The sequence below is a fragment of the Engystomops pustulosus genome, chromosome 2 (genome assembly GCF_040894005.1).
Source record: "Engystomops pustulosus chromosome 2, aEngPut4.maternal, whole genome shotgun sequence".
Lineage (NCBI taxonomy): Eukaryota > Metazoa > Chordata > Amphibia > Anura > Leptodactylidae > Engystomops > Engystomops pustulosus.
Window position 1 is genome coordinate 228,055,466 of NC_092412.1, and position 25,565 is coordinate 228,081,030.

Sequence of the window (25,565 nt, forward strand, 5' to 3'; positions counted from 1 at the left end):
GTGTTTCAGTTTTCAGAAAAATTTACTTTTAAAAATTTGTCACCAGTGCCCCTCCAGGCTCCGACCTTTCATAATTATTCACGCCACAACCAAGCTTATTGCCCACCTCCTTTCTCCTCTGTGCCAACCAAAGAGCCGGTGACATCACCCAGCTCCATGCAATTGCTGCGCATGCGAGGACCTGCCTTCACTATCCAGCCAGCGGCTCATCTGAGAGAGAAGCCGGGCAGAAAGTCTGCTGTGGGGGTGAGACGAAATTGCCTGGGAAGTGCCCTGTTGAGTTGATCCAGAGCCCCTCTTGCTCATTAGCAAATGTGTAATTTTTAGGAAAACTGGACCATGGAAAAGAATGATATGAACACATACAAAACAAGGAGGTGACGCTGGTTTATGTGGTTGTGGGGCCCATAAAAATAACCACCTATGTCGCCCCCTTTCAGCCACCGCAGTGTCTGTCACTACCAGTCTCTGCCCTGACCCCTATAGCAGAATTTATAGGCAGTAGCAGGCTGTGGTCAGGGCGGCACCACTGGCCTTAGTATACAAACAGAGACTGAATGGGAACTCAAAGATAGGCACGTGATAGAGATTTATTGTTTTTAAGCCCCTCCCCCACCCCAGCCATATATCACAACCCTTTAAGGGTCCATAAATGTTGACTTTAGGCTGTTGTTTCAACTATATTTCTATGGGTTCGTTCAGGATAACTTTTTTTTTCTTATTCTTGTTTTCAGGGAAAAGAACAAGATGTCTGTCAAATAATTAGGACGCTTAATGATTGCCTGACTGCGCTACCCAGAGACGGGCTCCGAAAGGTTTCACGAATTGGGGTGTCTGGGCAGATGCATGGGGTCTTATTCTGGAGAACAAACCAAGGTGTATTATCTAGGTGATAAAGTTATGTTTTTTGTTTTTATTATTTTTTTTTTATGATTAATACATTAGTACTTTTAAATGGATTGTTTGGTTTTGAATGCTGTTTAGGAATTGTGAGTTAAAGGAATTTTTGGGACATAGATTTTTATGACCAAATCTTTACCATATATCATCAGTATTAGATACAGCTAATTGTACTCCATACAATAAAAAGGGAAAGGATGTTACTGTATTTTTGGACTATAAGGTACACAAAAAATCCTTTGATTTTCTCAGAAATCCATGGTGCGCCTTATAGTCCAGTGCGCCTTGTATATGAACCGCTCTTACAGACAACAGCTGCCTTGTACTATGCACAGGTCTGACATCTGCTGGTCATTCATCCTTATAATCAGGTGCACCTTATAATCCGGTGCCCCATTTATATATGAACCTAGACATTTTAATAGGCATTTATTAATGGTGCGCCTTATAATTCGGTGCACCTTAAAGTCCGAAAAATATGGTACTCGCTGGTGAAGAGGAGTTATATTGACAGCCTATTTTAAGGATAGTCTAGTGCAGTGGTTGCGAACCTATAGCATGGGTGCCAGAGGTGGCACTCAGAGCCCTTTCTATGGGCACTTAGGTCATCGCCCCAGGACAGTGTTCACCAAATAGGACCAAATCCTGCAACTTCCTGCAGTCCTAGGCAACTTAAGAGATGCTGTGCTCAGCGCTATTTTAAAGCGACACTTTATTGGCTGTTTGGAACTGCGGGAAAAGTGAGAAGGTGCTGAAAGAAGTGCATTATATTTGGAGCTCATCCTGCCGGACCCTTCATTCTTCCTGTACAGAGAGACCCTGGCGAGAAGCTACAATGATAGTCTGAATGTGCCCTCCTTCTTTCAACTGTATATGTGGCCTCAGATGAATGATACAATCGAAAGATGTGGAATAACAGGTAGCAGTAAGTTATTGCTTAAAATGCCACGTTGGCACTTCATGGTAAATAAGTGGATTTTGGTTGTAGTTTGGGCACTCTGTCTCTAAAGGGTTCGCCATCACTGGTCTAGTGTATCAATATTTTTAAAAGATACTCCGTGAATGGTGTGAAAGGACACCTGTCATCAGGTCTGTGTCACTTGTCCTGTCACTACTACCTGTTGGAGCAGCTCACAAGGATCCCATCCCAGCCTTTATGTAGTCTATGCATACACTACATTAATTATTGTAAAATCATCTTTTCTTTATTATGTAAATGAGGCTGGTCACATGGTCAGAGGCATTGATGTCACCCCTGTTACCCCTCCCCTCTCCTCCCCCTGCCCATTTCTGTGTGTAATGTATAGTAAAGCATTGCTAGTGTCTGTGCTTTACCTGCTGCCATGCTGCATCCACCTAGTACTCCTGTGACTTTTCTTGGTTTTTCTGCTGGTCAGATGTACCGTATATACTCGTGTATAAGTCGAGTTTTTCAGCACAAAAAATGTGCTGAAAATCCTCACCTCGGCTTATACACCAGTCAATACATATGTCAATATACTTAAAGAAAACAATAAACTTATATACTCACCCTCCGGTGGCCCGATGTGCAGAGCTGCTCCCACAATGTCATCGCGGCTCCTCTTCTTTCTTCTGTAACCTCCTACAGGGCGCCGGCATGTTTTTCCCCCGGGCGGCGCATAGTATGACGTCAGCAGCGGCGCGTCATACTAGGCGCCTTGCTGGCTGGGAGAGGGCGATGGCGGCGCCCTGCAGAAGGTTACAGAACAAAGAAGAGGAGCCGGGAAGCCAGAAGACGAGCTGCGATGACATCGCGGGAGCAGCGCTGCGCATCGGGGCCACCGGAGGGTGAGTATATAAGTTTTATTTTTTGGGGGGGGGCAGGCTGTATACTACTGGGGGCAGTGCTGTATACTACTGGGGGCAGTGCTGTATACTACTGGGGGCAGGCTGGCAGGCTGTATACTACTGGGGGCAGGCTGTATACTACTGGGGGCAGGCTGTATACTACTGGGGGCAGGCTGTATACTACTGGGGGCAGGCTGTATACTACTGGGGGCAGGCTGTATACTACTGGGGACAGGCTACGGTGGCTGTATACTACTGGGGGCAGGCTGTATACTACTGGGGACAGGCTATGGTGGCTGTATACTACTGGGGACAGGCTGGGGTGGCTGTATACTGCTGGGGGCAGGCTGTATACTACTGGGGACAGGCTGTGGTGGCTGTATACTACTGGGGGCAGGCTGTATACTACTGGGGACAGGCTACGGTGGCTGTATACTAATGGGGGCAGGCTGTATACTACTGGGGACAGGCTACGGTGGCTGTATACTACTGGGGGCAGGCTGGGGTGGCTGTATACTACTGGGGGCAGGCTGGGGTGGCTGTATACTACTGGGGGCAGGCTGTATACTACCGGGGGCAGGCTGGGGTGGCTGTATACTACTGGGGGCAGGCTGGGCAGTGCTGTATACTACTGGGGGCAGGCTGGGCAGTGCTGTATACTACTGGGGGCAGGCTGGGCAGTGCTGTATACTACTGGGGGCAGGCTGGGCAGTGCTGTATACTACTGGGGGCAGGCTGGGCAGTGTTGTATACTACTGGGGGCAGGCTGGGCAGTGCTGTATACTACTGGGGGCAGGCTGGGCAGTGCTGTATACTACTGGGGGCAGGCTGGGCAGTGCTGTATACTACTGGGGGCAGGCTGGGCAGTGCTGTATACTACTGGGGGCAGGCTGGGCAGTGCTGTATACTACTGGGGGCAGGCTGGGCAGTGCTGTATACTACTGGGGGCAGGCTGGGCAGTGCTGTATACTACTGGGGGCAGGCTGGGCAGTGCTGTATACTACTGGGGGCAGGCTGGGCAGTGCTGTATACTACCGGGGGCAGGCTGGGCAGTGCTGTATACTACCGGGGGCAGGCTGGGCAGTGCTGTATACTACCGGGGGCAGGCTGGGCAGTGTTGTATACTACCGGGGGCAGGCTGGGCAGTGTTGTATACTACCGGGGGCAGGCTGGGCAGTGTTGTATACTACCGGGGGCAGGCTGGGCAGTGTTGTATACTACCGGGGGCAGGCTGGGCAGTGTTGTATACTACCGGGGGCAGGCTGGGCAGTGTTGTATACTACCGGGGGCAGGCTGGGCAGTGTTGTATACTACCGGGGGCAGGCTGGGCAGTGTTGTATACTACCGGGGGCAGGCTGGGCAGTGTTGTATACTACTGGGGGCAGGCTGGGCAGTGTTGTATACTACTGGGGGCAGGCTGGGCAGTGTTGTATACTACTGGGGGCAGGCTGGGCAGTGTTGTATACTACTGGGGGCAGGCTGGGCAGTGTTGTATACTACTGGGGGCAGGCTGGGCAGTGTTGTATACTACTGGGGGCAGGCTGGGCAGTGCTGTATACTAGGGGCAGGCTGGGCAGTGCTGTATACTACTGGGGGCAGGCTGGGCAGTGCTGTATACTACTGGGGGCAGGCTGGCTATATACTGGGGGGGGTCTGTGACCAATGCATTTCCCACCCTCGGCTTATACTCGAGTCAATAGGTTTTCCCAGTTTTTGGTGGTAAAATTAGGGGTCTCTGCTTATACTCGGGTCGGCTTATACTCGAGTATATACGGTATCTTGGCGGTTATTCCTTATTGATACTTGTGGTGCTTGGTCTTTAGCGAATTTGGGACTTTTTAAAACAAAAGTCACCAAAAAAGCTCCAAAAGTAAAAATCAGCCCTAAGCTCATTTCTACTCCTGGTTAGTAGATTTGCGCTAAAATGTGCGACTTTTAAAGATTTTTGGGGATAAATCGGAGAATACTGAGGAAAACAACGGCGAACTTTGAAAGGAGACTGTTTTAGGCAACAAAAAAAGTCACAAATGAGCACAAGCACCATAAAAAGTCTCAAAATTTTTAAAAAGATTTTCAAAAATGGCAAGCCAAAAGTTTGCTGCATGTGTCTCTATGATTACACTCGGCTTATACGCTGGGAGCTTACATTGAGCATATCAATAACAAAATCTTGATTTCTTGTGGGCTTTATTTTATGGCTTTCACCGTTCACTCCAAATGACACCTCCCCTTTATTCTTTGGGTCGGTACGATCATGGAGATACTAAATGTATATAGGTTTTATTATGTTTTAATAGATTTTTTTTTTTTTTTTTAAATCTTGATTTTTGCCATATTGTGAGACTAGTAACTTTTTCATACTACAGTGTCCAGAGCTGTGAAAGGTGTCATTTTGGGAACTGTACAATCTATTGATGACTTTTTATAGATTTTTAATGGCAGAAAAAGTTAGGTGCTATTTTCCCTTACAGGGTTTTTATAGTTTGATTAATTGGGACGCGGTGATGCCTTACATCTAAGGAAAGGGGGGTGATTTTAACTTTTAGGGTTTTTTTTTTAAACATGACTGTTTTTCAGACCCTGGGGGTCTGATGCTTCATACCATACACTGTAGTACTACTGTATTGCAGTATATGGCAGATTTGCGGTTCATATGTAACTATGTGGCATCAGTTACAGAACAGTATTTTATGGGTTAATTCCCGTTTGACCAGTCACTTTTTTCCCTGATCTTTACTTGTGTCCATCTGGGGGGGCTCAGAACTCAGGACGAGCGGGACAGTTTTCCCTTTCTTCTTCCTGACACTTGGCCATAATGTCAGTAACTACACTTATAAATAAAAACACAACACTTTTGTTTTTTATTTCTTTTTCATGAGCTGATCTCAAGGATTTTAGGCTTTTTCCATGTACACAGAAGGCCTTTTGTTCACAAAATTGCCTAATCTAATCCAAGCGCATCATTGAGTTTTAACACCTTCACATCCAGCATCTTCACCTTCCAAGATTGTCTAAGACCAGACAATCAGAAAGAATATTAGTCTTGTTTTCTTTTGTTTTTGTTTTCAGAACATTTTTGAGAGTTTTGTTCTTTGTGGATCTCTCCATTAGGGGGCGCTCTTTTACCTCTTTACAGACTCCGGCAGTAATCACTACATCTACAGTGTGGCATTCGCTATCATATCTTCCCATCAGATTTATTATACTTATAATAAAATGTTTTTCAGTGATGTGCTTTTATCATTTTATGTTGTTTATTTTGTGTTGTTTTTTCAGGATGTCATTGGATCAACAGTGAAAATCTCAGGGTCTTTGAGCCGAAAGAAGTCAGTCGCCTTGTCACCTGGGAAGATGGTCGATGTACTACAGACTTTTTATCCTCTTTACCTCAGCCACAGTCCCACATTAACTTGTCTTCTGGATTTGGTTGTGCTACTATATTCTGGTATTTAAAAAACAGGTAAAATAGGTTATTGATAGGAATTATCACTAGAAAATTAATTCTAGATTGTTAAGCATCCAATTGCTGGGACATACAATGATCAAAATTATGGGCGAATCAAATCACATGGGGGAGGAATTTATCATATAGCCACGCCCCGCATCCTGCTGGATACATTAAGAGGCTTGGACCCCTGCGCCCCTCTACGCCCCCGCCATGTGTGTGTGGTGGTGACGTAGTCACTGTAGGAATCACAAATTCTTGCACTGCACAAGAATTTGTGATTCTTTTACTGCTTCTACACCAGTGAAAAAAACCAAAAAACCTACAAATACTCACCCCCGCTCCTCTTCATCTTGATCCCGGCGCTGTCCATCTTTAGTCTCGACAATTGGGATCAACTTAAAAATAAACTTATAATTAGCAGCATGGGGCGGGGGAGCAAGATGTCCAGCCAGTGACAAAAAAAATGACACCTCACAACAGCTCTGTACACAGAAATATAAATAAAGTTATTTGTGTCAAACGATGGCGAATCAACAGAACCAATATAAAATTGATTACTGTGATCGCACAGAGCCAAAAAATAAAGTAGCATTGCCCAGTGAAAGCCGTCAAAACTGAGCCCACAAGAAAGTAGCGTAGATGCTTTTTTTCCCGCCAATTTCCCCACATTTGGAAATTTTTTCCAGCTTCTCAGTACACGGCATTGAATAGTAAATACAGTCACTGAGAAGTACTATTTGTTACACAGAAATAAGCCCTCACACAGCTCTGTACATGGAAAAATGAAAAAGTTGTAGAATTTTGAAGATGGGAGTAAAAATGAGCGAAAAAAGGCTGCGACACAAAGGGGTTAAACCTTCAATAACACTGGAGTCCCATGGACATCTGTAATCATGGTCCCTGGCAATGTTTAGGCCCTTGTGGGTTAATATTGTCATTTTTGGCCACGCAAAGCTGCTGACTGTGTTTGGAATCAGTGCTGTTTAACACTAACTTTGTGTATTTAGTTAGTAGCAACAGGACAGTGAAAAATGAACTTTTGATCCAGATCTCCAGCTCTTGTACATCTATGAGCAGTCCTTAAGCCTGAAGAGCTTTCTGCTCTCTGCTCCACAGTGAATCATCAAGCTTTTGATGAAGGTTACTAACCCCATGCACAGATGTTTGCATAGTCAAACTGCTGACAGATTCCCTTTAAACTTATCAATCTGAGAACCTGCTACAGTAGGATTTACAGTCTTCTAATACAGGGAGAGCTGTCACTCATGTATACCTATATATCAGACTGCTCTGCTTCTCTCCATCTGCTCCTGGCACGTTTCCTTTCTTTGTTGTAAATCTACTATTTAACAAGATGCAGAATTGTACTGAAAATCTGTCTTGCTTTTCTCATTTTTTTCATGATTATGTTTTCACACCTAGAGCTAAATTGAGATTGTAATTACCAGTCCATTAACGCATAAACCTGACACGAGTCACGTTACACTGCCGGATGGGTGGAAGTAAACAAGTATCATTTGGAAAGAATGAAGAAATTAACCTAAAATAAGTGAAATCTCGGACACTCAATCACTAGGACCAATCTCATAGGAAGCCAATTACCTATCAGGATGTACTAAGAGGATGAGCGTAGAGAGGAGAACATGGAGAAGGCTCATGCACATACATGGAGGACTTACAGATCTGAGGCACGTGTTTCCCTTGGTTGGATCTGAACCTAGGACTCCATTGTGACAAAATCGGGAAATCTACTAAAAAGATCTAATGCCAAAGACATAAATAGTAATGTACTCATCATCTGCATCTCTAACCTAACCATAAGATGCTGGACACCTAAGATAAGTAGAGCTATCACGAGGGAAACCACTTTTAGTAGACATTGGTTCCCCTTGAGGAGATCCAACTTGTGTGATAAGATTTACTAGCGATACTTTTAGGGGGGAAAAAAAACCCCTGAACATTGGCTCTCCTCCAGAAGGGAGAAATGTATGGACCAATAGATGGCACTAGAGGCCGTTTTCTTCCTTCTCAAGGTGAACTAATATACTTGTCTGATCGTCATAGTATGACCTCATCACTATACACAGTGAGGTCACCAGCCACCTCTATGTTACTTATAGGAATATGTTACCACTCTATATGTAATACAATGCTGAGCAGTTATGTAAAACCATTGGGACACCCAAACAGTCCCAAAATGTTTGCTTAGCAGGAGTGGATTGAGTGCGACATGGCTTTGTGGTATGGCTGACCATGGGCCCCCCCAAGTCTCCCATCCAAAAATTAAATATATTAATCTGATTTAGTTGTTTTCACTGGATAAGAGCCAAATCATCAATGGAAATATTCTCTATGTATGGGAATCATTAACCTCCTTATCTGTCGTCGGAGGAGGGTTTTCAGATACACTGCTCACTACAGGAGAAAGAAGCAGAAAAAAGGCAAAAAAACAGGAAATCTGTTTTTACATAATAAAGTAAATGTACAGAATGTGCCGTAGTTTACTATTATCACCTGCACTATCATTAATAAATAAAATTTCTTTTAATGTTTAGTTACTCTTTAAGCTCTTTTAATTGTACTTTTGTGTTTGGACAGGCCGGAATTCCTCCAGCAATATGATGTCGCTGGTACAATCCAGGACTATGTCGTCGCTATGCTTTGTGGACTCCAGAAACCACTCATGTCTGTGCAGAATGCTGCTAGTTGGGGATATTTTAATACTAGAACCAAAACCTGGAATATGGATATGTAAGTTGTGGTGTGGAGTATAATATAACTTTAAAGGACATCTACCACCAGATTAAAAGATTGTAAGCCAAGCACACTGATATGCTGGTGTGTGCCCCTCTGGCAGGTTCCGCTCTTCTCTTAGCTTCTTATGTTCTGGTTTTTACATAAAAAGGCTTTTCAAATTATGCAAATGAGCCTGAGAGGATCCAGCCTCCTTAGGTGTTAATGGAGCCTGGAGCCCTTCAGGCTCATTTCCATAATTTTAAATGCTTTTACTCTTAAAAACAAGTCACAGGAAGCCTAAAGCAGAGCAGATCCTGCCAGAGGGAGCACTCACCAGTATGTCAGTGTGCTTGGTTTACACTCCTTCATCCTGTTGATAGATCTCCTATAAAATCTTACATAGACCGTTTTAGGTACTAGTGTAGGGTGTTATCTGCAATTTTACATGGTAAAAGAATGCAAATTTGATTTAAGAATCCATCTATAGGTGGTAATACCCAACCTATTTAAATGTCTTCATGCTTCAATGCTTTTTAAATGGCCGGACATTGACTCCAAAAGTAGTTACCTGTAGATGGCACTAGAGAGGCATTATTTTCCATATTAGATATCTGTCACTTTATAGCTCTGTTGTCAGAACGTTTCCTGATTGTATTGTAATCCTCAGCGCAGTTTGGTATAATTCAGGAGATTTGTTTCTGCTAGTAACATAAAATTGCATAAAACAGCAGGGTGCCATAGAACAAATTGAGTTATAGTATGAAATCATCGCAATGGCCCGGCTCCTAATTGAGAAACATCCTATATGAGCCCAGTAATTACGTGTAAAAATAGTCCTGTAAGTTGTTTAGTGAAATAATTATGGCATCCAAAGTGAAAAGATGTTATTATTGTAGAAACATATGGCGCACAATGCTATGGACGGGGAAAGAGACAAAATGACGTATAATGGATGATTTTATGTGTAGTCTTTTTACATGATCCTTCTCATTTGCTGTTTTTCCATGTTAGATTACAAGAGTGGAGGTTTCCTACGCTGTTTCTCCCTAATATCCTGGATGCTGGGTCTAGAGCTGGGAAGACTACCTATGAGTGGTGTGGGATCCCGCAGGGGGCGGATGTTGGTGTTGCTTTGGGAGATTTCCAGTGTTCGGTCTATAGTTCATTAAGTGAAAGCTCAGATGCAGGTATGTACAGAGAGCACTCATTCCACCACTCCTGCAAAAAAGACCTTATTTCATCCCTGTCTACAAAGGATTAAACAACTATATGTTTCGTAGCATGCATCTGATATAAATATTTGATGTAAAACTTTTAAAAGGCTTCGTAGTTCCAAATTATCCAAGATTAAAGGGGTTTTCCAACTCCCTCATATTAGTTGCCTATCCATAAGCTAGGTAATTAAAGGGAATCTGTCTTCAGTCTTGACTATGATAATCTACTGAAAGTGCTAGGTATAGGCCCTGGAGGTGTGTGTGTGTGTGTTTGATTGGGTTTGTCAAGGATTTTTTTAATATGGGTCCCTGGGGGTTAACTAAAAAAAAAACTAGCTCACCACCCTCCAGTACTCCAGCCCAGAGCCCAGTTGTCTCTACAGTGGCATCACATCAACATTTACATATCCACTAGAAGCCACAGCCTCTGTTATCCAAAAAGCAACTCCCTTAAAGGAAACCTACCATCTGGGATCTTCCTATTAAGGTAGATCCAGTGGCAAGTTCAACTAATGAATGACACGGGAGCCCTTTTTAGGGCTAATACTTGAGTACATTCCATGATTAGGAACGACTAGTGCGTTCGAAACACGTAGGAATTGTTTGGATCAACACTATGGACAAATGAAAATCTGACGAAATAAAAGTCATAAAGATCACTTATGCTGGCTGGACCATCAATTTTATTACTCTAATACTTGAGTGGCCTGTAACTTTATAAATCTTTAATCACCTAATATTCAAATATCTGAAAGAGGCTACCGAGGCGTTGAGTAGCTGGGGCGTATAAAGCTACACGGCAAGGCTACTTCACGCCCCAGTAGCCTCTTTGGATCCTCCTACCATGAGATCTTCAACACTCGTCCACGCTCTGCATAGACTCTCTATACAGAACCAGCATCTGCGCATACTCTGCTCCGAAGTCGGAGCTATTGAGCATGCGCAGTCGCAACGGCTTCACAGCCGAGTACGTGCAGCTGCCGGCTCTGCATAGAGAGTCTATGAAGAGCGCGGAGGAGTGCTGAAGATCTCGTAGTAGGAGGATCCAAGAGGCCACTGGAGCATGGAGTAGCCGCGGAGTGTAGCTTCAACTCTTGCTGCTCCACGCCTCAGTAGCCTCTTTCAGATATTTGCATATTAGGTGATTGAAGTTTACAGGCCACTAAAGGATTAGCCCTAAAAAAGGCTCCCATGGCATTCATTGGTTGAACATACCACCGGATCTACCTTAATAGGAGGGTAATGTGCAAAATGTGCAAATGACAGTAGGGGTGGTAGACTCCCTATATAAGCTTAATGTACTTCTGCAAAGGAAAATTTCAGAAAACTTCTAAAACACCCAGAAAATTCATATTATGGCCACTAATAGTGTTATTTCTCAAAAACTTAGAGTTTTTTTTTTTTTTTTTTTTAAAGATGACATACTGATATAATGCTGAGAATAAAGTTATAGGTGTCCGTATCATAAGTAACCATGTGCAGCTTCATGATGATGATGATGATGGTGGTGGCTGGGTTCCAGGACATCACTTTACTAACCGCAGCTACACAGTCTTCACAGCGTCTACAACTAATTACTGGAGCGTCTGTTTATCTCCTGAAATGTCTAATTGCATCAATGTTCTCACATCTATCTTGCTATTTTTTATTTTTTTTTTTCAACAATTTTCCAGGAAAAAAATAAAGTGATGTGTGTTGGAGGAGTCTTCCTGAGGGGGTAATTGGTTTTGTGCCTCTTTGGGTTTTTTTCCGTCAAGGACTGATATAATTAGTGTGAAACTTGATATGTATCATTCCTCTGCTATAAAGTGTGGCTCCAGTGACATGGACATGACGGCTTTCCTTCATAAAAGGGGCCCTTTTTAGTCCGTAGCAGCCGCGCATCAAATAGCCCCCTGGCAGGAAGGCTCTGGATTTCCTGTAACTTCACAGGTCCTGCGGACTTGTGACAGATTACGGGGGCAATTCGAACCACCCTCAATCCATCCATCCCATTTTCTTAACCCCTTCCAGCCCTCATCCTGTCATGCCCACACTCCCAGCTTTCAGCATGTTACGTGCTCCCATTACTGTCTACATGCCCCTTCCATGGTGGCCACTCCCATGGGAAGTGCGGATGTCAATGAAATGCCCCTCCAGTAGTAGGACCACACCCCCTACAATGCCTTAACCCCCATTTTTTGACTATCTCTCTCCAACCACGGGTGTTACACAGGATGTCAGCTGTAAGATACAGCTGACACCCAGTGTTTCCCTATGCCGGGTCAGTGATGAGCTAAGTTATAGCGCTCCATGCAGTGATAATATGTCATGGAGCGCTAAGAGGTTAAATGAAATCTACCATCAAAATCCATCATGATAAACCAGGGACACTTACTCATAGATCCAGGCACCGTGACAGTGGTAATCTTCTTATTTTTGTTACCCATGGCCTCCTTTTTTCCAAAATTATGTTAATGAGCCTAAGGGGCTGGCCTAGCTCCTATGTACTCTCTTTACAAACTGTTATTACACTGTGCTGCAGCACGTCTCAGTCTGCATTTCCTGTAATCTTGGCAGCAGTGAGCCCATCGTGTTGCATCTACACAGGCTGTGTACACTGAGGGGCCATGGTAGCCCTTCTGACTCATTAGCATAATTCTAAAAGTTTTCTTGTGTCCCTGGGTAATTGTAGTTTGTATTTTGGTAGATTTTCTTTAAAGTCACTGGAGCTACGCTGGCGCATATTCTGTATAAAGCAGATCATAACAGATTTTCATCCTTTATTAATAATCTTTCTACAAGTTCTGAATATCAGCACCTCTGCTCAGCTGACGTTCTCCATGCCGGAAGGCTTCCAGCCTGAGGACCACCCTAGTCCTGCACAAGCCGTGACGTATTTCCCTTATTTCAAGGATCGATATTTGGCTGTTGCTGCTTCTCTGAATGGAGGGAATGTTTTTGCATCCTTTGTCACAATGCTGGCACAATGGACGGCAGAGCTTGGTAAGGTCCACACCGTGTATATATGTGCTCATAGATATGCTGTCAGTAGCCATATTTATATAATACTTCCATATTCCCATATTTTTTCAGTGTTTAAATTAAATAATATAATTACTGAAATAAAATATTGAAACATGTTAAAGCCCCAACATCAATCAGACCCGAAACGTAAGGGCGGGTACGAATAGAAGCCATTGCTGACCCGATTCCATTATTAGTAGTATAAGTTATTTAGTAGGTACACAGGTGAGCTTAAAGGTAACCTGTCATCAGCAAGTGGCCTAATAAACCACTACCAGTATATTATCAAAACAGCGTTACACCTTCTACTTTTTCTTTTTTTTTCATGGTCCAGTGTCAATTTTGCTGTGAGATGTAAATTGGTTGTAGAAAGTCAAGGAGGAGGAGAGTTTAACTCTGAAGTCAAGGTGTGGAGCACTGAACCCCTCCTTCTCTGTGATTAACATCATGCATCAGACTTCAGGAGATCTGGTTAGTGATGTCTCTGGATGCAGGGCCATCAATTACAGTGAAGGAGGCTAAATGAGGAAGAGAGAGCTTGACTTCAGTGTTAAAATCTCCGCCTCCATGACTTTATACAAACAATTTACATCTCACAAAGATGATTTTCTGGATGATGCCACCACACTGGGTCATCAAAGTAACATTATCTGGAAGGTGTTCAGCTGCTTGACAACATACTGATAGTGGCTTATTGTGTAAATTTCTGCTGCCAGGTTCTCTTTAAAGGAAAAAAAATCAAAATTAAGCATGATAAGCCAGAGATCCAGACACTGACTGTGGTAATCTTCTTATTTTTGTTTTTTTGCAACCTACTTACAATTATGTTAATGAATAAAAAGGTGTGCTGGTAGTTTATTGGGGTAAAAGTTAGTCACAGGTTCCCTTGAAACCCCATAGACTATGTTGTAAATGTATTCAACAGGTAATTAAAGTGGTATTCCCATCTATTCATTCACATTTAATTTAATTCATCTGCCATATACAAATATTTCATCAATTAGATGTTGTTAAAAAATATTACATTTGTGAAGATAATTTACCATAAATGAAGCTATGTTGTCCCCTAGAAACAAGATGGCTGTCCTTAGATACAACCATCTAGCACCCTGGCAGAGGTGGCCAGAAATTTGCTATTGATGTGCATGACCACCTGGATTCAGTGTTCTTCACCACAGGACAGATGTAGGACATGAAGTGTTCATATGCAAAAACTACTTGCATCTTTGTCAGTCACTCCACCAGCGGTGGTCGTTTCCAAGGATATTTCGTTTGTAAGGGACAACATGGTGACATTTATCAGAAATTATCTTCATATAGAAATATTATTTTTAATAACATCCAATTTAAGAAATGTATCTATATGGCAGGTAAATTAGTTTACATTAGCCCCATGTGGCCATTACTTTGCAGTATTATCCTGATGCCTTTTGTTTAATAAGTTTGTTATACAATATATTTCATGGTTGTACACAAGAGTACATCATATTTAAAGGGCATCTACCACCAGGATGAAGTACTGTTTGCAAATGAGCCTGAGGGGTTCCAGGCTCCATAGGTGTTCATGGAGTCTGGAGCCCCTCAGGCTCATTTGCATACAGTTTTTCATCCTTGTGGTAGATGTCCTTAAAGGTTTTTTTTTTAGGTAGAAAAATGGTGATGACGTATACTGAAAATCTGCTGGTAAATAAAAAAAGAATCTAACACAATTAGATAATTGGCGTCTGATCTCTAGACGCCTCCATTTCCTGTACTCATTAGCGGATCGAGACACTGACTGATATTTTTCTAAATAAAAAGCTTTTTTGTGGCTTTTTTGTGCAGACTAAAAATCTGCGAAGTTCTTTAAATTAATTCTTTTCAGAACTATGAATATTGTAGTGTCAGTGATATACATTTTCTTTTCAAACATTGTCCCTTATTTATAGACTGGATTCAAGAATTTAGTTCTTGGTGCGAATTCAACAGATTGGAAGGAACTTTAGAAAGGATAAAGGCACTAAATCTGTGAAGAAGATTTATTTATAGGATAAACGGATGAGATTTCACATAAAAGAAGGAATTCTAGAAAGGACATTTCATACCCTTCCAGAGGGGACCGGTAGTTTAATGGGGTAAAATCTGGTGACGGGTTCCCTTTAAGCACTTTTCAAGTCTGTATGTATGTCATTTTAATTGATGGCATACTGACAGATTGTTTCCTCTGGGCTATTTCCTATTTAGACGTCCATTTTTTTTTTTTCACAAACCGCAGGTCAGTGAGGGGAAAAAAACAGAGCATACATTACTTTTTCATGTGTGCAGACCACAGACTTTTAAAGGAAATTGATGGGTTTGCAAAAAAAGGAAAATACAGTGATGTCATGCATGTGCTGTCAGTTTTATTCTGAAGCGTTGCTGGGGAACCAGTTTTTTTTGCTATTTATAGAGGACCTTTCACCACCTCACACACATGGACATTAGTATACAATTCTCGAGGTGCTGCTATAAAGATGCAGGGACACTTAGAATTTTTTTTCTAGTCCCCACGGTTGCTGAGATATGAGACCTAGTATCTGACTATTATAATTCTCTCCACTGTTATAGAGGAGGAGCTGGAGCAGAGGAAGGGGGTGTGTTATGATAATCTTCAACTTGTCAGAGAACAGTATCCTAACACGCAGCACTTCCTCTATGACAATGGAGAGGATTATGATCAGATACTAGGATTGATATCTCTGCAAGAAAATTCCAAGTGCCCCTGAATCTGTGCAGCAGCTCCTACAGTTCATCTTCTCGTGTGTGTGCAGTGGTAAATTTTGATACCCTCTGTTTTTTTTTTTTAACAAAAACATGAGCCATAATGCTAAAAGGGCGTGAACAAAAAAAAACGGATCTGTATACAACACGGGCTAAAACGGTTCCATTTTCTGCTAATAGAAAACATCTGAATAAGCACCAAGGGCTAAAACATACAACGGTGAATCACGGACTGTGTTTCAGAGGGATTTCACTGACTATATACAGTTTGGCGCTAGTGTGCTTGCATTATATGTATCATTATGATACTTGGAGTCTCGTCCCCGGCAATGTGTTAGGTCCATGATATCCAGCCAGTGCATGGTCCGTTATTCATAGATTGGACCCAACACTAACCCTGGGAATTAGGCTAAAAACACTGGATGGACAGTTGACAGAGGTTAGATCTGGTGATCTAAATCTGGCAGGGCCGGTTCTAGACAAAGTGGGGCCCTGGGCAAAACTAAAAGTGGGGCCCCAAAATAAAACTATTTTAAGACCAGTCACAATCAGCAAGAGGCTCCCTTTAGTATGATAAAACATACTGTAATTTTGGAGAATTTTACAGGAGATAGATCATAGGAAGATTGATGGGCAGCATGGTGGCTCAGTGGTTAGCACTACAGCCTTGCAGCGCTGGTCAACATCTGCAAAGATTTTGTATGTTCTCTCTGTGTCTGCGTGGGTTTACTCCGGGTCCTCCGGTTACTACAAAAAATGACTGGTAGGTTGATTAAACTGTGAGGCCCATTGGGGAGAGGGACCGATATTTTCTGAAAGCAGACACTTGCCCCATTTTCAAAATTGCATTAAACAGTTTATAGACATAGGCGCAATTTTGATTCAAACTGAAACATTTTATAAAAAATACTTAAAATTTGACTGATGGCAAAAAATTTGATCCAAACATAAAATATTTACCTTCACAACTCCTAAATGTAATAGATGGACATATGTAGAGTTCACAAATTTCCCATATTGATACGTTCACATAAATAAATCCACATAATATCATTAACACTGTAATAACTAGATATCTGCTTTTCAGCTAGAAATTTTTAGACAGTCACAACCTGCAAAATATAGCAATAAAACAGAATAAAAAGTAAAGGCGCCATAAAACCTATAGAATTTTGGAAGCAGACAACCAGGCGATGCATTTGGCAATTAAACATACTTTCCTAAAACAACAAGATGTGAGGAGATCATACAGACCCCACATGTGGATATTCACCAAAATATGCAGCAAAGGGAACTGCAGAAAATTCACACAGATCTATCATTGTATCCTCCCTTACACAATGGTAACCCAAATAAATAACTATATATCAATAAACCTCTCTAATGAGATAATAAGTCACATTTAGATGTCGCCATTGTATTAGCCGCACAATAACAGAACCCTCCGCGCTTCATAAGCATGAGAGAGAACGTCATAACATAGGTGTAAATAATGGAGGATGATGGGAAATAAAAACTTTATTCCAGAACATGTGAGTGTTTTTGGTGTTACATATAACTTTATGGACATGTTCTGGTCGCGGTGTAGTCACATTAGGCGAAGAGGATCGAATGTTCATCGTATCAGTCAATTTCCCCCCCCCCCAAAAAAACTATCACAAAATAAAAGGGAATAAGAGAGAAAGTGTGTTCTTAGATAGTTCTGCACAGAGAAGGGTTAATAACATGAATATTAGTTGATATTATTCCTTCTCAGAATGTAGTAACATATAACGTGAATATATCCATTATCTGTGAGGTGCAGCAGCTCCTGTGTGCAGCAAATTCTCCCTGCAGCCTGATGGCTAAGAATCTGGATTGGGGGGGTTAATTTCAGGGGGCTGTATCTCTGGTTCTGTGACACATAGAACCTCACTTCTTTTTTCCTATGAAAGAAGAGAGTCTCCTCTTTTATATGAATCTAAACATGTGTTTCTAAGTTTTAGGAAAACGGAGATATTCACTGTTAAACGGCCGCCGGGAGTGATTTTTATATATAAAATGGCACCTGATATTCTCACTTTAAACCTGAATATCTCTGGATCCAGAGCACCTAGAAACAAAATTCAAGATTCATTTGAAAGAAGAGATTCTCCCCTTTCAGGGGGCCCTGGGCAATTGCCACCTTTGCCTACCCATAGCGCCGGCCCTGAAATCTGGATCTGGTTAGAGCTGGGGATCTAAATCTGGACGTTGACCACCCTCATTAATGTGCATGGTAAGACCTTTTACATTGGAAGCATTACTGCAATGGGATAAGCCAGGGATTACATCACTCACCTCTAAGGGAATTTGTGATCTGATCTATGTTATGGGCCTGTACTTACCTCTATCATTAATGAGAAGGTAGGTACATACAAATGTATGAGAAAATCTGTGAAACTCTGAGAGTCATTATATCTTGTGGTTTTCTTCACAGGTCTTGAAACCTCTGACTCCAATATATATTCAAGGGTGATCAATGCTGCTTTATCTGTAAATGACCCCCAACTTGCCATTTGTCCTACACTCTTTGGAGAGAGGCATTCTCCGGACAGTCACGCTTACGTTTCCAACCTGACGCTGGCTGACCTGTCATTAGGTCACGTGACTAGAGCGCTGTGTCGCGGCATTATTGAGAACATCCATACTATGATGCCGTCACATCGCCTTAAAGAGTCTGGGATTAAGCGAATCATTGGAAGTGGAAGTGCATTGGCTCGGAACGATGCCTTAAAGCAGGAGGTGGAGAGGATCTTCCCTTTCCCTGTAGTCTATGGGAAGGATGTGGATTCGGCTGTCGGGGCGGCTCTGGTGATGCTTCAGCAGTAGCTATTCCTAAACCTATTACAGAGATGTGGCCTTAGACACCAAATAAATTAGATTATTATAGAACACATACATCCCTGCCAAATCTACTGTTCTATTTTTGGTTCTGTACTTGGTTTATATTAACATCTATTACAATCTGAACAACGTCTGGACTGATTCCAACTCTTTGCGTTCATAAATAAGCATTCATCCAATAATTATTGGGATTAAAAGGAAATTGTTCTATATGTTCTTATTCCCAGGCAATTGGTGTCATGGCTGATGATTCCCAATATATGGATAAAGAGTCCAGTGGGTGGTGCCAGGCTGTCTGCTCCAGCCCCAAACTACACAAGTCAAGAGTCCGTTAGTGAATTGTAAGCTCAAAACTCATGTCACCAATTCTTGTAAAGAGCTAGATGAAATTCCAGGAGCCACACCTATTATAGGGTGCAAAAAGTTAAAGTTGGTGGAAATAGTGAAATCTCTTCTGTAAAGCCAAAATTAAAGTTGAAATATTTTTTGTCTTTGTGTGATTGGTATCTTTTATATCCACATTACCTAAAAGATGCACTGTCTGCTACAGTTATAATTACAAGGATATACACACTTATACATTGTCAAAAAGGGTAAAATGAGCATAAACATACAGTATTCCGTAAAAGAGAATCTGAAAATAGGTCAAATCTGTTCATTGTCAATACATCCTTCTACATCTTCCACTCCCATGCAGAGGATTTCCCAGTCCGGTTGTCATTAGCGAATATACTGTACATTACTAGTGCATTAGCTTTCTGGGAAATGTCTATATTATGAATATTATTCTGCTTCTTGTGTGGGTTAGATTGATCAGTCATTCTACATAGAAAATATATTGCCTCCCTCATAAGCCCTACCTAAGCGTAAAGTGGTAGTTTTACTAAGACAACCGATTTTTCAATAATAGTTAATTAATTGAGGAGGAAATATGTTTTCCATCTTTTACTGCATCGTGACATCACAAAAATATAGATAGAAAAAGTGTGTGGTCATCAAAAGTAGCAGTGTTGCTGTGACTTCAACTCTGAAGTGTGTAGAACACTCCTGAGAAGCAGCAGCAGAGCCTGCCTGTCATACTGCTCTTTGTAGCCGTTCCCCCTCCGCTCTTTATAGATGTCTATTGGCCATAACCTGATCTCTCACTGAGATAATCTGTTGGTTGAAATTTGGGTTTCGACAGGTTTGTCGAATTCGGTTCCAGGCCCCGAACTTTGAACCGAACACAAACCCCCTTGAAGTAAATGGAGACCCAGATTTTAACAACAAAAAAATGGCTGTAAAATGGGGATAGTATCGGCTAGAGGTCCAAAAATTGTAGGAATAACCGTGCATAATGGGGAGAGGAAAGTACTTAAAATAATAACAAAAAAAAATAAATAGAAAAAATTATCTGTCGCTGACCTGCACTGACGCAAATGATAAAGAGGAGCTGACTGGTGCGTTGGAATGGTCAGTCCTCGGTTTATTTTTTTTTATGTGCTGCGTATACTGGGGGCTGGTAGACTATATACTACACAGGGCTGCCTGGAAGGCTATATACTACACGGCCTGGCTGGAATGCTACCGTATATATACTACACAGGGCTGCCTGGAAGGCTATATACTACACGGGGCTGGCTGGAATGCTACCGTATATATACCACACAGGGCTGCCTGGAAGGCTATATACTACACGGGGCTGGCTGGAATGCTACCGTATATATACCACACAGGGCTGCCTGGAAGGCTATATACTACACGGGGCTGGCTGGAATGCTACCGTATATATACCACACAGGGCTGCCTGGAAGGCTATATACTACACGGGGCTGGCTGGAATGCTACCGTATATATACCACACAGGGCTGCCTGGAAGGCTATATACTACACGGGGCTGGCTGGAATGCTACCGTATATATGCTACACAGGGCTGCCTGGAAGGCTATATACTTCACGGGGCTGGCTGGAATGCTGCCGTATATATACTACACGGGGCTGGCTGGCTATATACTACAGGGTACTTGCCGACTATATACTGGGGGGGCTGAGACCAATGCATTTCCCACAGTAGACTTATAGTCAAGTCAATAGGTGTTCCCAGTTTTTGGTGGTAAAATTAGGTACCTTATCTTATACTCAAGTATATACGGTAGGTATTTGAAGTGTTCCCCCTCCAGCAGGTCAGCTGAAGGCTGCATCTGCATCTGTAGCTGAACCTGGGAAAGGGTGATGGAATAATGTGGTATATATTTATAACGCAGTTTGGTAAAAAAACTTAATCAGAAAAATTACAAAACAAGCAAATTTTTTCACATTTGTAATCAATTATTGGAACATTTTATAAAGAAAAAACATGTAATTAATAAAGCTATCCTATCAAGTTGAAGTCTTCCATGTCATGAAGAAAACAAAGCAAGTTTGTTATGACATGTAAAGCTTTTCCTGAGATGTCGTCATTCAAAGTAGCGCATAGCTGAATGTCAAAATTTTACCTGGACATTCAGGCACCAATGACCATTGGTCACGACGATGTTAAAGTTCCAGGAATATGGATTGTCAAAATGTTAAAGTTCTGGTGTGAGGCGGAGGGCCTACCAGTACACGCTACACAACCTGGCGTCTACTTGCACCGGCAGGCAGAGATGGAACATGTCTTCTCCCAGCAGCACGAGCTCTATACAAACTAATCAGTGACATAGGGGGATATTTATCATACGCTGGCGCTCGTGCGCCAGCGTATGATAGCCCCGCCGCTGCAAATTCGCAGCCCGATACATGAAGAGGCTTCTGCCTCTTCATGTATCGGGCTGCCAGTTGCGCAGCGTTTTTCCTACACCAGGCAGGGCCTGGCGCAGAAAAAAACGCAACCGGCGACTTTTCACGTATGAAAAGTCGCCGGCAGCAGCGAGTGCGCAGGCGCGGGGACAGTAACGCCCCGCGCCGGCCCACTCCAGTCCGGCCACGCCCCCCGCTCGGCCGGCCGCGCCCCCCCTTCACGCCCCACTGGCGTGAAGGTGGCGGATTGTGAAAAATAATCGCAAAAGCTTGCAATAAGCTAGCATTTGCGATTATTTCAGGGCCTCTGCGCCACTGGCGGTGCGCAGAGGTCCTGATAAATATCCCCCATAGTCTTTAAGATATAGGTATAACTGCAAAGTATTCACTGATAGAATTTTTAACATAAGTATCCTGCAAAGTATTCACTGACAACAGCAGCTTTATGATTTTTCAGGAGCTCTAAACTATACAGAGACCTGCAGGATCTTGCTGAATGATACAGTAAATGCTAATATTCCTGTCTGGTCTTTCCAAGTATTGCTGTATAATCCTCTATAATCAGTAAGAATAACTCTACACCATATCAGCTTATGAGTAGCCTAATGCAGTTATTCAGAGTGCCTTAGAAATAGCAATTATTTCAGATTTCCACCTATCCATAATAACAGCAGCCTCCTCTATAGACATAAGTGCCCTGAAAAGGGCAATTGCTGGTTTTTCAGAAGTCCTTGCCTATTTGACTGACCACATGAAGAGCAAAAACCTCTTCCTAGCTCTGTCTGTGTGTAATATCCAGACCAGTTATTTTCAGATGTGTCAACAGAGAACATGCCTGTGGATGCTAAGCAGTTATTTAAGCAGCTTGGCACTTTTTCTTAAACATAGACCCGGAGATCCCGAACGGCAACACTTGTTTGGTCTCCCGGTCTACGCGTACTGCAAAGTTTAAGTCTTCTCATCCCAAATCTTCACTCTTGCCTTACTTTTATCATTATCATAATTTATGTGTTTGAAATTGAAGAAAAGTGCTTACACTTTCACAAAATTAAATTGTAAATTATTATTAGATGTTCTGGCCAAATCCCAATAATTTAAATGTAAATCCTCCACTTTTGATCACCTCTGCCCATCACATGTTGGTTTACAGAATCTGCTGATTCCTACCACAGTCAGTAGCTATTATCCAGCTCTTCTGTCAGATAAGCCCATCCCTTATTTGCTTCAGTCACTAATATTATTGTGATTTAACCGAAGCGAAAAAAAAACATTTCCACATCATTTCCCCCGGATTGATTGCAGGACTTTAAAAGCCACTTAGCTAAACCACAATTAGCGCTGGTGGTCACATGGTCGGGTGGTAAACAGTAGATCCATTCTCCCTGGACTATATGGTCAGCTCATCTGTAACTTTCTCCGATGTTATCTATGCCAAACTGCATGTAAATTAATATTTTACATTTAAAGTGAATTCTTTATCTTTATGGTTTTTCTTTTATTTGTAACCATAAACGGTGAAATGCGTTTATATGAATTGCACATTTGTGGTTCATGACAAGTTTTCTGTACTATATGATATGATACATTATACCCAAACTCTCCAGTGAATTTTGACTAAATGCAGCTTTAAAACAGTGGTTGGAATGTATCATGATGGAACTTTTTTTGGTCATTATTGCTAAAAAGCACATGATCTGAAGATTTTTAAATTCCCCTTAATGCAACAATTCATTTTGTTTTTTTTCCTTCCCCATATTAGGGGAAATCGTAGAAAACATATATAGATAGGGGTTATAAGGCAGAATCCAGTAATGGACAGGTAACACAGACAGAGACAGTGGGCCCTGCCATTTTGAGAGATATCATATATCTGTCCAGATGCCATTTTGTCCAACCAGAGGCCATCTTGTTTTAGCCGGGAGCCATGTTCTATACTGTCCAGCCATGTCATGATTCAAACATAATTTTGTGTGAACTGTTTAGAAATTACTTTGTCCTCGCTACTGTTTACCTTGTCTTTTTCTGCAGCTTCTCTGATTGAAGGTCATTTTGTGACTTGTACAGAGCTAACAACAATTAGTATAAACATTCTGTTTCCCTCTAATCTAGTATTTTTCCAATAACACATGAAGTTCATTTGGAAAAAATGGCTTAAATGGGAGGTTCTGGTATATTTAAGCTATCCTATAGCATTTCAGTATTTTATCACCTTTTCACACCCTCTGCAAGTTTTTTTTTCTGTTCTTATACACACAACTGCCTGCATTGAAATAAACGCAGTGGTTTGAGTACAGCTTATGACCAAGTGTCTGTGTCATTCTCTGTGCCTGTTATCCCAGCGCTGGGAACAAAGATCCAGAAATTTGGCAATCACCTTACAATTGTAGAAGGGCTATTTGAACCCTAGAAAAAGATCTTAAACACCACCAAGGCCCTGTAACCAAGTGGGTTACTTTATGGCAACTGCTTATATAGAACAATAATGAAGCACTTAACACAATTATTAAAAAATAGGAATTTCTTTTTTATACTTAGCTTTGGTTGGTATAATCCGATCAAAGCCTAGATAGCTCCGCCCACTGTGTCTTAAGAAAAAGTTGGTGGCTTAGGTCAAAGGATGAACTTGGACGCAAAGTTCTTCAATCTGCTCCAATAGAGAGTAATGCCAGAAACCATAGTGGTTCTTATACCCCAATTCTAGCTGACTGGGCTTTCAGAACTAAGATCTGTGAATGACTACACATGGAAGTACTAAATACACAGAAGGATAGATAGAAGTGTTGGCAAATTATCAGTTAAAAAATTACACATGTATTTTCCTAATTAAATAATATTACCAGATATTGTCACATATAGTTATCAAGCGAACCATTTATATGACGTTAACAAAATTGTAATTCTTGTGCTTAATGATAAAATGTGGGATGCTACTGCTACCCCATTTTACATACAGGATGTTTTGTTCTTGTTCAGGAATTCAAATTCCAAGGATTTTTTTGTTATTTAAAAAAATTCCTCCCATGTTCTCAAGTTTATTGCTAGCTTATCTTTAGTACCTGAGGCCTTCTATATACCACTTGTGGTCTATCTGGAATCATAAGGTCAAAGGGTGACTAATTTTCAGCACCTGCTTAATGGCAGTGCAAGATTGGTGCATTACACATTATACATGTAATAAATGGGAGGAATCATCCAGAAAATCAACTTGTGAAGAGAAATTTAAATTGGTTTTATAAAGTCTTGGAGGTGGAGAGCTCAGAGTGAAGTCAAGTATTTGCTAAATAGAGAACATTTAACAAAAATAGACTGCACTATTTTTTTTGTATATAATTTCCCTTAGAAAAAGCCTTGTAAGATGCATCATCTGGTTTTATTGCGGAGGTGGAAAAGTTTAACCGAATCATCTTCCTGTAAAAAACATGGAATTCGTCCGGTGAATAACTACCTTATACGTCCCCTTAGAAGGCAATGGCGGCCTGGTGGCGGTACAGTGCCACATGTGTGGAAAAAGCAGAACATGACCTGATAAACTAGTACCAGTTTGTTGTCAAGCAGCAGTTTGTTGTCCAGATAACCTCACATTCATGGCTCATTGTGGTGGCATCATCCAGAAAATCAAGTTGAAGTGAGATGTAAATAGGTGGTAGAAACTCATGGAGGCGGAGAGTTTAGTCATGAAGTCAAGCTCTCCTCACCATAGAACACCCCCCTGCTGTGTTTGATGCATTTCCGCCCAGGCTCACATGTCAATCACAGCAGAGCAAGCATTATTTGTTGGGGAAAGCTTGACTTCAATGGGCCATGATGTGGAAGGGGTTCGGATGGGTTTGGATGCCTGACAACATAATGGCAGTGGTTTATTAGGTGAACTTCAGCTGACAGTATCCCTTTAAGATTCCCATTTTGGTTCTTTCTAGATAAAAGATCAGATTTGACCAAATCTGATAGGGCAGAGGACTCAAAAGAATCCTGCTTCAACACCACTGTTTGCTATTACGAGCAGATTTCCAAGAAACTTGTGGGGGCAGAGACAAAGGTGCTTAGAAACTTTGGTTCCTATGTCTGTCATTCAAAAAAACATTTTTGGGGGC

General features: G+C 41.8%; 1 protein-coding gene across 2 annotated transcripts in view; it reads left to right on the forward strand.

Moving 5' to 3' along the window:
• SHPK (sedoheptulokinase) overlaps window positions 1-19,596 on the forward strand; it is a 21,303-nt gene extending 1,707 nt beyond the window's left edge. The window contains exons 2-7 of one of the 2 annotated variants that reach the window (XM_072138414.1): window positions 735-876; window positions 5,986-6,169; window positions 8,756-8,908; window positions 9,905-10,080; window positions 12,892-13,092; window positions 18,311-19,596. In XM_072138414.1, the coding sequence (XP_071994515.1) occupies window positions 735-876; window positions 5,986-6,169; window positions 8,756-8,908; window positions 9,905-10,080; window positions 12,892-13,092; window positions 18,311-18,702 (1,248 nt within the window). In that variant the 3' untranslated portion in view covers window positions 18,703-19,596. Of the gene's footprint in view, window positions 1-734; window positions 890-5,985; window positions 6,170-8,755; window positions 8,909-9,904; window positions 10,081-12,891; window positions 13,093-18,310 lie in introns of both variants that reach the window. The other variant, XM_072138415.1, reaches the window with a different exon arrangement.
• Window positions 19,597-25,565: the final 5,969 nt, after the last annotated feature.